The following is an 11,452-nucleotide window of genomic DNA, read 5'->3' as shown; positions in this document are numbered from 1 at the left end:
TTTTTAATGTGGAGTGCTGATTTAAATTTGGAAAAAAATCTTTGTTAAGTCTTCATACCTATAGTATAATCTCGATCTTATTCTCTTGCCGTACGGATGTCCGGCCGCCTGCTGCCCGGGTGGGCGCAGCCATATTTGCATGGTCTTTTCCAGACTCGAGCCACAAAGGGGGAGGGACGTCGACGCTGGAGAGCCGCTCCTGCTGCTCCGCCGCGAGCAACAGAGCGGCGCTTCATCGATTTCCCGAAGGGGCGCGAGAGAGGGGAGGCTCCGGGGCCGTACGGAAGTGACGTTCCACACTTCAAACGGAAGCAAAAGAGATTTCGAGAAAGATTCAGAGGCAAGGCGAGTGACGGGTTGGAGGTAGATTGGAGTGTTCTTGGGGTGTTTTTTTTAAAGATTGCTTCAAAATTTAGATCACCGGGCCAATAAGTGTTGAGGTTTTTGTTTGTGTGCTGTATTTCTTATCTTTTAGAGTTCATTCACGCGCCGGGTTGTCCGTGCTTGATCCGACCTCGCAGCGAAGATGACAACTATAGACTACAGCGTGTGGGATCACATTGAAGTATCTGATGATGAAGACGACACTCACCCCAACATCGATACCCCCAGCCTGTTCCGTTGGAGGCACCAGGTGAATTAAATAATCGGGCCTGACACAATGAATCGCGATGGCGTTTGCAGGGCACATAAGCATGTCTGTGAACGTAGAATTTTACTAGGGGCCGGGGGAGCTTTCTGTTAGGGGCTCACTAATCCACCGCCCACGACTGCAAAAAGTACTGGAGTAACAAGGCAATTCATTTTATTTTATAATATTTAAAATGCCTACTCCTAAGAGCTTGCCTTGATTCGTGCACGGTACTTTGTGGTGCACCAATAACAAAGACCCGACGATGTGTTTTTGCAAAAAGGCGGTACTTCAAGCACTCCTCAAGTCTTCCCAACACGTTTTGGAATACATCCCCCCCGGGGTCTGCGCTGTTTGTGCTCAGTTGATGCTGTTAATGCGCGTATGTGGTTCTGGGGGTGCTGTCAGCCACAATTGCTGGGTGTGAGAGGGCAGGAACCCAGCTTTGCACGGCCTCTCGGCTGCTGGTGGGACCTGCCTGCTTTCGGAAGGGGGCTGCTGTGCCAGGAGTGCTCTGATCCCGGCGGAATGCGACTTCCCTCGAACAGCTGTGCTCTTTCTAGCCCGCTGGTGCCGGCCCTCCCGCCCACACTGGGGGGATTAACCCCTGGCTGCTTCACTCTCGGTTGATTTTACTTTTAACTACATGTTTAGCATCCCGGCCCTTTGACAGGAGGGAAGTAATTGCGATAATTAATGACGCAAAGGGAGGGGAGGGCATTAGAAACTAGAAAGGAAGGTGGGAGGAAGAAAAACAGCGGAAAAGGAAGTTGCATGGGGAATATAGATCAATGGAGAGCCAAAGGGAAAAACATATCAAATGATCAGGTATTTAAGTGCTTATATCTAAATGCTAGGAGTAGGGGAAACCAAGTAGAGGAGAGAGAGAAGCTACCACGTTAGCAGGCAGTTGTGAAGTTATTTTAATCACAGAGACCTGGGTACCTGAGAATGATGGAGAGAAATGTAACATTAGTGGAGACACTCCACTCTGTTCCAGAGAGGCAGGAAAGATGAAGGAGGGGAGGGGCTGTAGCAGTATAGATAAAACGTTTTCAGCTTCAGGAAGCTCGAGTCTCTGGATCTGTGTGGGACAGGCTCATTAACGGAACATTCCAAATGTACAGGGTTAGGAGTAAGATATAGACCAGCAGATGCTGATTATAATTTGGCACTGTGTAATAAAGAAATGTGCAAAAGAAGCAGTTTTAATGGGAGACTTTTTCCAAGGCAAAGACCAATACGATTATCAATGGCAGAATCTCTCACCCACTTCGTCAGTGCATCTGCAAGGAGATGCTTGTATAGATCTTGCCTCTTCAAAGTCAAGACAGGCTAACAGAAAACAGATGAGTGCACCACCAGCATGGTGTGCACAATATATTGTGCTGTGAAGTGTTTTTGTGTGCATTACAGACTGAGTGCCAAAGTGCAAAATATTACAATTTCCAGGAAGCAGAAATTTAAGAAATGGACTTTTAAGGAGGCGGAAGTGAAATAAAATGGGTTTCTTACCAGTTGTTAGCCGTGGAAATGAGACATTATTGAGAATACACTGATGCATCTCTTCAAGAATCGTGTAATACAGTGGTTGTACCCAGGAACTGGAGAAGTGCTAACTGGAGTAGACAAAAAGTGAATACTCAAACTGGGGTGGTGTAATAGGTACCAGAGAGAACTGTACCAGGATCATTGGTTTTCTTAATTTATACAGATTAAAGGCCTTGTCACTGCAGAATACAGTAAAATACACCAGCTGTGTTTTCTCTTTCTGTTGGGGGCTGCCGTTTCCCTGTGAGGCACAGCTTCGGAAATGGCTCCCCTGCCTCTTACTCAGCCCTCCTTCCCCCATTAGGCCAGGGTGGAGCGCATGGAGCAGTTCCAGAAGAAGCGGGAAGAGATGGAGAAGGGGCTGACGGAGTCCAAGCGGAAGACGGCGGAGCTGCAGAAGAAGATCCGGGAGCTGGAGATCTCGGGCACGGACGACGCCAAGGTGGAGCTGCCGAAGCTGCAGGCCGAGGAGCAGCAGCTGAGGAAGGAGGAGAAGAAGTGGGAGAAAAAGCTGGACGAGCACCGCAGGGAGGAGAAGAAGCAGCCCTGGAATGTGGACACCCTCAGCAGGGAGGGCTTCAGCAAGGTTAGTGTGTGTGTGTGTCCTCCCCAACACCACCACTGCCAAAAACCAGTCCAACGAGTTTAGTTTTGTGCAGGCCGGCGGCCCGGGTTTCATGGGGTCAAGCCTCGATCGCGCTTGTAACAGGCAGTGACTGAGATGTCCCTGAGTGCTGGCGTGCTGCCGGCTGAGCACTGCTGGGGTTATGGTTCAGATGAGTGGGCCAGGGTCAGCTCTGCCAAATGGCAGCTATTGCCACATCCTGGGTGCCTGCTGGTTTTGTAGTGACACCAGCAAGGGCCAGAACTCTGTTTCATGCAGATTGGCCTCTAAGGCAACGTTCAACTGTTGGCGCTGTTTAGCCAGAAGGTCGGAGGAGCAACACTGCCCTTTCTTATTTGCCTTCTTTTGGTATTGGGATTATTGCATGGGGTTATTGGGAGCTGTAATGAAATGCTGAGCCAGTTAAAACTGGGTGGGTATTACGATGGGAACGTACAATACAAGTGTAACAAAACAAGAAGATAGAAAATGGTTCCTGATGAGCAGTGGTCATTTGGCACATCTTGCTGGTTTGATTGATACTTAGCAGCCTTATAGACCAAAGACGCAGGGCAGCACATGGGCAAGGGAGATTAGCACAGCTGTGAGGGTCTGGGGTTCGATTCTGTGTGGAGTTTGCATTCTCCTCCCATGTTTTCACCCCACCTCCTGAAGACATGAAGTTGTGGTTTGGTTGGCTGCTCAGAATGCCCCCAAGCCTCTAGGTGTATTTCCAGATTCATGAGGAAGCTGGTCTCCTCACCTTGTTACTTTGGTGCATCTCTCCCCATTACCAGATCTGGTGAAGTGTACAGATCCGGGGATCTAAAAATGACCTAAAAATCTCACGCAGTTCCTTATTTAAGGAATCCAGGGAGTAAACCTCAAGAACCTAAAGCCGAAAATGGATTAATTCCCACACTGCAAAGAGTGTCAAGTAAAAGTAAGTCGAAGGATCTATGTGTCTTTAGTCTTGAGTCAAAGAGGTTATTCAGAATTATTCACAGGACACAGGTGCGCATTCAGATGTCCGATTTCAGAATAAGGACACAGTGATTTACAAAAAGAGCCATGGGAACTGGGATAAAACAAACCCAGCTGTGTTTTTGAATTCCCGAATTCCCTGTTTTTTTTAAGAAAATGGACACAGGGTTTTTAAACTTCAAAGACCAAATGTTCTTTTGTGACTGTTTTTCCGTGGGAAGGGCTTAGATGGAGTCTTTTAAGTGTGCACAGTAAAGCCCAGTCTGTCCTAAAGAAGGGGGCTTTGGCCTGACCGCACTATCCCTCTCCTTAGAGTGTGCTCAACGTCAAGCCGGAGCATAAGGAGGAGACGGAGGAGGAGAAGGAGCAGAAGCACAAGACCTTCGTTGAGAAGTACGAGAAACAGATCAAACACTTTGGTAAGCTGGGGGATTTGTTCAGCACCATGTGGTACTGCGTACACTAAGGGAATGTGAGATCTAGACCAGTTTATAAGCCTTCTATATCATAAGTTCTACCTGTAAAGTGCAGTTCTTGTATGTTTTCTGTATTTACTCAAGGCAAATTAGATGACACCCAGTGCAGTTGGCCTCTGTAGAAGAGCCTGCCTCTCAGAATTCTTATTTACAGTGTTGTTGTAAAAGCAACAGGTTTGGCCTTTGCAGCAGTCCTTTCTGTTGTCCTGTCCTCTGGTTCCTGTTGTACGTCTGCGTAGGTATGGATGTTGAGCATGCTATCAGACAGGGTGCTAACAGCCACGGTTGTGCTCAGGTATGCTACGGCGCTGGGATGACAGTCAGAAGTACCTGTCAGATAACCCCCACCTGGTGTGCGAAGAGACGGCCAACTACCTTGTCATCATGTGCATTGACCTGGAGGTGGAGGAGGTAAGCATCACCTGCCTGACCTCAGTCCAGCTGTGGCCAAATGGGGAGGGGGGGTGGGGGGGCATGCCTCTGGAATTGGTCTCACCCGAGTCCTGGTCAAGATGTCCATCTATTTTGTAACCCCTTCTTTCAGTTCAGGGTCACAGGGGAGCTGGAGCATATCCCAACAGAAAACGGGCACAAGGCAAGACACCCCATGGACAGGACACCTGTCCACTGCAGGGTGGATGGACTCTGACACAGACACAAAAACACTCATGCCAGCGCCAGTTTTCCCAGAAGCCAGTTAACCTACTAGCATGTCTTTGGACTGGGGAATAAATGGCGCACCCAGAGGAAGCTCACACAAACACAGGCAGAACATATCAACTCCACACAGTGGCTGAGATATATCCTAGAAAACTCATAAGGGGTGAAAATGGCACCCTGTTGTACAGCAGCCTGTTGTATTCTTGGTGTGACAGTGTGCAGGCTCTTGTATAGATTGTACTGTTGAAGGAGCAAAACATTGGGCCTAAATCTATGGAGCAAAGAATGAAATATCAGTCCCTCAGTTAAGCCTTTAGCCAAGAGCCCCAAAAAGGGAAAACCTGAAATGGACTGACCTGCCATAGAGTGGGAGTGGGTCTCCCTTCCTCGTGTATGGCAAACCGGATTGAAAGTTAAAGCTGCCCCCTCAGTAGACTCAGGGAGTGTTCCTGACAGCAAAAATGCTCAGTCATTCCAGCTGGTTCAGCACACACTTCTGTCCATGTGAACTTGACAGAAACGTCTCACTGTCGCATAGACAATTCTCACCATGAAGAAAATTGTAAGAACCGGCAATTTTTCATTGAATCCCTCTACAGTGTTTGAGAGCAGTTTGACTTGAGTTAGTAGGTTTTTCTGGTGTCCAAGGCCTGGACGTTCCTGAAGACTTCAGTTTTCCCCTGCTTAAAAAGCTGCCAGGGGCAGTGATATTGGTGAGACCTTCGTCCCGCAGGGTGCTGTGCTGTCCAGATCTGAGTCCCCCATGGGATTACGTGTTACACATGATGTTCTTGGTATCTTTTTCATGCCTCCAGACGATTCAGTATTTCTCCTTCCTCTTGTTCCCTGTCTGGAGTTGAATGCATTCTTTCGGCAAGTTGGAATCCTTTGAACGATTGTCCAGAATTCCCAAGTGCACACAGTATCTTGCAGATGCACCCGGAAATCTTGTTTTGGCATTTTTCTGACTTAAGTTAGTTTGAAATTCCATCCATCCATTTTGTAACCACCTTCACGGGTCACGGGGGTGGGGGGGGGAGCTGGAGCCCATTTTGGCAAGCAACAGGGCAAAGGCAGGACACCAGTGCACACATTTAAAATATCAGAACATTTTAGGTATCTGAAACAGGACTGAGGCTGCAGTGAAATGGCACATGAAGACCGTCTTCACAATCCACAGGTGACTCAGAGAAGTGAAACTGTCACAGCTTGTGAAACCCGTAGTTTCAGCATAGCTGTCATCCCTGGTTCAGAAGCAGTCCAATCTGACCTTCCAGGTTATTGCGGTGCAGGGTTTTGTTGCAGCCTTATAATGCCCAGCCCATCAGCAAGAAACAAATCGATGAAAAGGGAGCTGGATCTCCCAGTCGGAGGTGTAGATAGGGAGGTGTGGTACTCGACCTCTTTTCTGCAGGCTCTGTAGCATCAGCACTGTCACTGAAGATTTACTCATGTCCTGTGTGTGTGGGGGGTCTCTCTGCAGAAACACGCACTGATGGAGCAGGTTGCCCACCAGACCATAGTGATGCAGTTCATCCTGGAGCTAGCCAAGAGCCTGAAGGTGGACCCCAGGGGCTGCTTCCGGCAGTTCTTCACCAAGATCAAGGTGGGCCCTCCAGCAGCTCTTCTGCACCCCGATGTGCTGCTGGTACCAGTGCAGGGTGAACAGAGGTGTACTGACTCATAGCATCCGGCAGGCTCTTTTTCTGCTTTGTGCTGTTTGTGAAGGTACAGCGATGTCAACAGAGATGTCGTAGGCTTATTGCTGCCTCATAAGCACTATAAATTGCTTACAAGCACTAGACATTGTGGAGATGTAATGACTTCCCCTTGGGGAACGACTGTTTGTCTGTGTCTCGTGGGGGGGGGGACGCCTGTGAGAGCCGTCGCTAACGGAAAAGCCGCATCTCTCGCAGACGGCCGACCAGCAGTACCAGGACGCCTTCAACGACGAGCTGGAGGCCTTCAAGGAGCGCGTGCGGGGCCGGGCGAAGATCCGGATCGAGAAGGCCATGAAGGAGTTCGAGGAGGAGGAGCGTCAGAAGCGCCTGGGCCCCGGGGGGCTCGACCCTGTCGAGGTCTACGACACGCTCCCACTGGTGCGTGTCTCCTGCTCTCCGTCGTTACCCACAGTTCAATGGGTGCTTGCAGGGCGGGGCTGTAAAAGCTTGTGAGGGCAGACCTTAAGGGTGCCGTTTCAGTTTAATAACACCGCTAACTAAATGGTAGAAGAGAGGCCTGATAAGCAAGTGACGTCCTGCAGCTCCCTCCAGAATTGCCGGGGCTGTTGTCCTCCAGGGCCCCAGGCTCTAAACAGGGGGCTGACAGAAAATGCAATTCTCCGGCACCCTAGTGTGATTTATGGGCTTGCACAGCAAGAGGAGATGAGAGGCTTGAAAAAATAATGGACTTTGTGTTGTTTTTAAATATAATTGGAAAAAACAATGCTTAAGAAATGAAGTGCTTTTTGTTTTTTTCAAAGCCCCTGCTCTTTTGGAAAATGAATAGCAAATGGAGAGTCGTTAAACGTTTAAGGCCAGCTCATTTCGGCAGGAGCAGAGATGAACACATGCCCTGTGCTTATTGGTGGATGGTTGTGGAGCTGTATCCAAGATTTTCAAACGGCTTCTCTTTCAATTCCGCAGGAGATGCAGAAGTGCTTTGATGAGAAGGACATACAGCTGTTGCAAGACGTCATCAGCAAAATGGATCCGACGGTAACGTTTCTGTCTTGCCCCCAGTTCATCTGTGTATATCAGGGGTTTCTTCTGGTTTCACATGGGTATACATGGTTTCTATAGGTCTAAGGCTTCAGGCAGATGAAATTCTGGTGGTTTACACCTCTGCTTAACAGAGATTGGTTGACTCCCGATAAATGTAAATATGCTGTGGAATTAACGAGCACTGTCCTTAAAGAGCACATGCATCCATGAGGTAGCCAGTTTAGGAACCACCTTTAAGTGAAAAGCACTTAAATAAATGCAATTAATGAACAGGCTAAATGAGATTGACATTGATTGCATTATGTGCTGTTTTTCCAGCTATTGAGAATTTTTTCTAAAAAGAATATTTGCACTTTCCTGAAGCAGAGAGAACTGTTCTGGGTTCCACGACACACCTGCATATGCCATTTAAATTGTGTCCTTCTCTGGCAGCATCGGCAGCAGGCCCTGCGCGCAGTGCACCGCCAGTATCCTGGCCACAGCTCTGGGAGCTCAGAAAATGGGGACTAATTAAACAATGTGAATCAAAGAATTTTAGGACCAGAAGATCATGGTTTCCTCGCTAGCAATATGTATCCTGGCTGTGTCTCTTTGTCTGAACACTAACCCCCCTCCCCCCGTCTCTCTCAACAGGAAGCCAAGCACCACATGCAGAGATGCATCGACTCCGGGCTGTGGGTGCCCAACTCCAGGACAGAGGGAGCGGAGAAGGCGGAAGAAGAGGAGCCGGTGTACGAGGAGGCGAAAAAGGAGGCGGAAGAGGAAAAGAAATAAGGAAGAGACTCGGCCAACACTGAACTGCCCCTTCCCCCGGCACCCTTTATTTTTCTACAACCCTAGACGTGCCCCTTCACCCCATCCCTCCTCAGGTCGCGCCCTGCTCTGCGGCCTCCTCGCCGTTGTGTGTGCGTGCAGACCCCGCCCCGCCCCGCCCCCTGCCTGTCGTTCCCACCTGAACGAGAAGCTGCTGGCTGTCCTGGCACACTGGGAGAAGGTTGGCTTTTGCCAGGTAGAAAAAGCACTGTGGTAAGGAGTTGCCCTCCTGCCGAGGACCAGCCATTGTGGAGGAAATCCTAAAGCCGTATTTTTTAGGTTTTTATTTTGCTCATTGGTGTTTGTTTGTTTGTTTGTTTGTTTTCCCTCTGCCATCGAGTCCAAAGCCCGGTGCTCTTCTCTGAGCGATCTCGGTGTGTGTTTGGCGTGCTGGTGGCTTTGGGGAGCGGGTCTGAGAGCTGGCAAGAGGCAGCTGCAGTTGTGGCTCTTTCCCGGGCTTGTGCTCAGACACTTTGAGCCATTCCAGGTCTTCCTGCAGCCTGCAGCCCCTTGTATTTGAACCAGGGCTGGGCAGCTCCGGTGTTGGAGGTGCGGCAGGGTTTGAGCACCACCTCCGATCTCCGTTGCTTTGGTCGACTAATTGGAAAAATCAAATCGCCCCTTTTCTTCACTTTCTTTCCTATTTGACAAAGGGCATAGGAAAACCTGCATGATATGTGAGCCATGACTAGGGGAATATATCAAATTAATGTATTAGCTTAATGGACTCGTACTGCTTTCTGCCCCGTCAGAACAGTTTATATAAGAGGTCTGCAGCATGGAACACCCGGGATGGATCAAACCGCTCCACAAAAGGAACCCTACCAGTGTGTCTGTTGTGATGCGGAATTGGGCACTAAAGTGAGGTGACTTTATTTTTGGCATGAATCCAGGGCATCAAAGTTGTGAATTTATTTGCATTTGTTAATCTGTTTGTTAACTGCAAGCTACTGCATACAGCATATACTGTTATATTTAAATACCTGGGATGAAGGCTTGTGGTTTTTGTGAGCATATCCACGGAGAGTAAATCGAAAACGTCACACTGATGTTTGTTTTATATGTATCGGGAGCGTTTCTTAATAGTCGGGGTAGAAAGAATGACTAGCTACAGGTATGCTACTGCTAGAAGACCGAATCTACAGATTCCTGTAGTGTTAGCAGTGTGCTCTAGAAGATTACTTTCTTCACTTGTGGACTGTGGAATCTCTTCTAAATCCATCAGCCTAATGGAAATTTCTATCTGTTTTGTGTATGAAAGCGATAGAGAAACTGCCTGTGCTTGACTTTTTAATGCAAATTTTGACTGGTTCTCTGACCGCAGAGCGTCCTTGTGTTTTGCTTGATCTGTAATTAGTTCATTCCAACACCAACATGTGTGGCAGAAGCCCCATAATTAAACACAAATAAAAGCCTATGCTTTCACTCAAGAGTTGCATACATCTCTGTAACTGTCGAAAAGGTTTCCGCTCATTTAATTGGTTCTGTTCCTAAATCCTGGTTTTTGTTTTTGTTAATGTTGTTTTTCAAACATGACTTAAAAAGATAATCACCAAATGTCAAAATATAACAGCAGTTGGATATTTTAAGCATTATAAAATGCTGAATGCACATGGTCTTGTTCATAATCATTTTCATTCCCAAATCAATTGTTATTTTTTGTGTAATAAAATCCATTTCTGGAGTATTACAGAAATCATTTGCTCATCTGGAAGTGAGGACTCTTCTGCCGTAAATATATTGTGAACTGTGCCTTCAGAAATGCCGTCAATTGTCTCTCATGTGAAAAATGGTAATAGCGGGTCTGTTTAGAAAAATATTTTGTGCAAGGAAAAAATACACTTTAGCTTAAGCCTTTTGTCTCTCATTTTCCTTTGCCATTACAAAGCAGTCAATTCACTTTACTGCGGTAAACTGTAAGGAAACTGATGAAATATTGTAACTTCAGGACATTTAAATTGACATTGAATATGTCACAGACGACTGCAAACATTTTTATGGGCTGGTTCATCCCCAGTACTGAGGGCAGTAATAAATCTGAGTGAATTTCCATTGATTCTTTGGTTCTCTGGTAATTTGTTTAGTAAGGACCTACGCAATCAGTAGCACAGGGATGTCAAACTCAATGAGATTTTTTTGGTTGTTCCAAACAAAAAGCTTTCAGATATTTGGGCTAATTATTTAGCTGTACAACTGTAATACTCCTAACTAGGTTTTTGGGTGTTTTCATAGGTAACTGTACCTTTAATGTCATGAATTTCAGTAAATCAACTAAAGAAATCCTTATTATAACCCTAAATAAAGACAATTAGATTAATTGACTGATTAGTTTGGAACAGAAGACAGTAGGCCCTTCAGGAACGGAGGCAAACTGCCTGATGTAGCATTTCCAGTGCTCTCCATGGGCGAATTTTGTAGAAGCTGGCTCTTATGCGCACAGTGATTCTTTAATGGCTGATTACTGAAATCAATCTAACAAACGCAGAGCTGCTTGCTCTGACTTACAGCAGTGGAGTGGTTAGGAACTGAGGCAGGCTGGGTAGGGCTGGTATGTGGAATAGGGGCTCAGAGCCTGGTGGAGAAGGCCTGGTGTCTTCTGGCTTTTGATCCACCCTGAGCAGTCAATTAATCCATTAACCTAATTATTTCCATATTAGATACATCTAGCATGTTTCTTAATCTCTATTACATTCATAAAGCAGGAGATTGAGCTCCTTTAAAGTTTAGTTACTAGTAAAAAGGGTTCCTAATCCTGCTCCTGCAGGTCCACGCACTTCCTGGTTTTCATCGCATCTGCGTTTAATTATTGAATTGAAGTCTTAATTAAACTAACAAGTCGCCTGATTTGAACAGTTCTTTCCCAGTAAAAAGTTTGAGATTTTATTGCACTTAAGAAATGCAATAGTTCACAGGCAACCTCCAACATGTTTAAGAGCTGATATCAAAGAATTCACATTAATTCTATGAGGTCAACTGAGGCTTCAGTCGTGTCACTGAGAACTGGGCTGGT

General features: G+C 47.0%; 1 protein-coding gene across 2 annotated transcripts; it reads left to right on the top strand.

Moving 5' to 3' along the window:
• Positions 1-228: 228 nt before the first annotated feature.
• cdc37 (cell division cycle 37 homolog (S. cerevisiae)) lies at positions 229-10,498 on the top strand. Of its 2 annotated transcripts, none has more exons than XM_088603468.1 (9): positions 229-363; positions 476-634; positions 2,487-2,768; positions 4,084-4,189; positions 4,542-4,657; positions 6,390-6,512; positions 6,823-7,005; positions 7,552-7,623; positions 8,263-10,498. In XM_088603468.1, exons 2-9 carry the CDS (start codon positions 527-529, stop codon positions 8,401-8,403), a joined length of 1,131 nt encoding a protein of 376 aa, XP_088459594.1. In that variant the 5' UTR covers positions 229-363; positions 476-526; the 3' UTR covers positions 8,404-10,498. The 2 variants fall into 2 exon arrangements, with proteins under 2 accessions (XP_088459594.1, XP_088459595.1); XM_088603469.1 differs by having other exon boundaries at positions 243-345.
• Positions 10,499-11,452: the final 954 nt, after the last annotated feature.

Source organism: Lepisosteus platostomus, chromosome 13, assembly GCF_059453375.1.
Source record: "Lepisosteus platostomus isolate fLepPlt1 chromosome 13, fLepPlt1.hap1, whole genome shotgun sequence".
Taxonomy (NCBI): domain Eukaryota; kingdom Metazoa; phylum Chordata; class Actinopteri; order Semionotiformes; family Lepisosteidae; genus Lepisosteus; species Lepisosteus platostomus.
This window is presented reverse-complemented; position numbering and strand designations above follow the sequence as displayed.

What these genes read in the sequence shown, in the direction of transcription:
- cdc37 (XM_088603468.1), top strand. Translation starts at nt 527, where the DNA reads ATGACAACTATAGACTACAGCGTGTGGGATCACATTGAAGTATCTGAT. An exon ending in GCAGGGAGGGCTTCAGCAAG is followed by an intron (nt 2,769 to 4,083) that starts GTTAGTGTGTGT and finishes CCCTCTCCTTAG; the next exon opens with AGTGTGCTCAACGTCAAGCC. An exon ending in TCTACGACACGCTCCCACTG is followed by an intron (nt 7,006 to 7,551) that starts GTGCGTGTCTCC and finishes TCAATTCCGCAG; the next exon opens with GAGATGCAGAAGTGCTTTGA.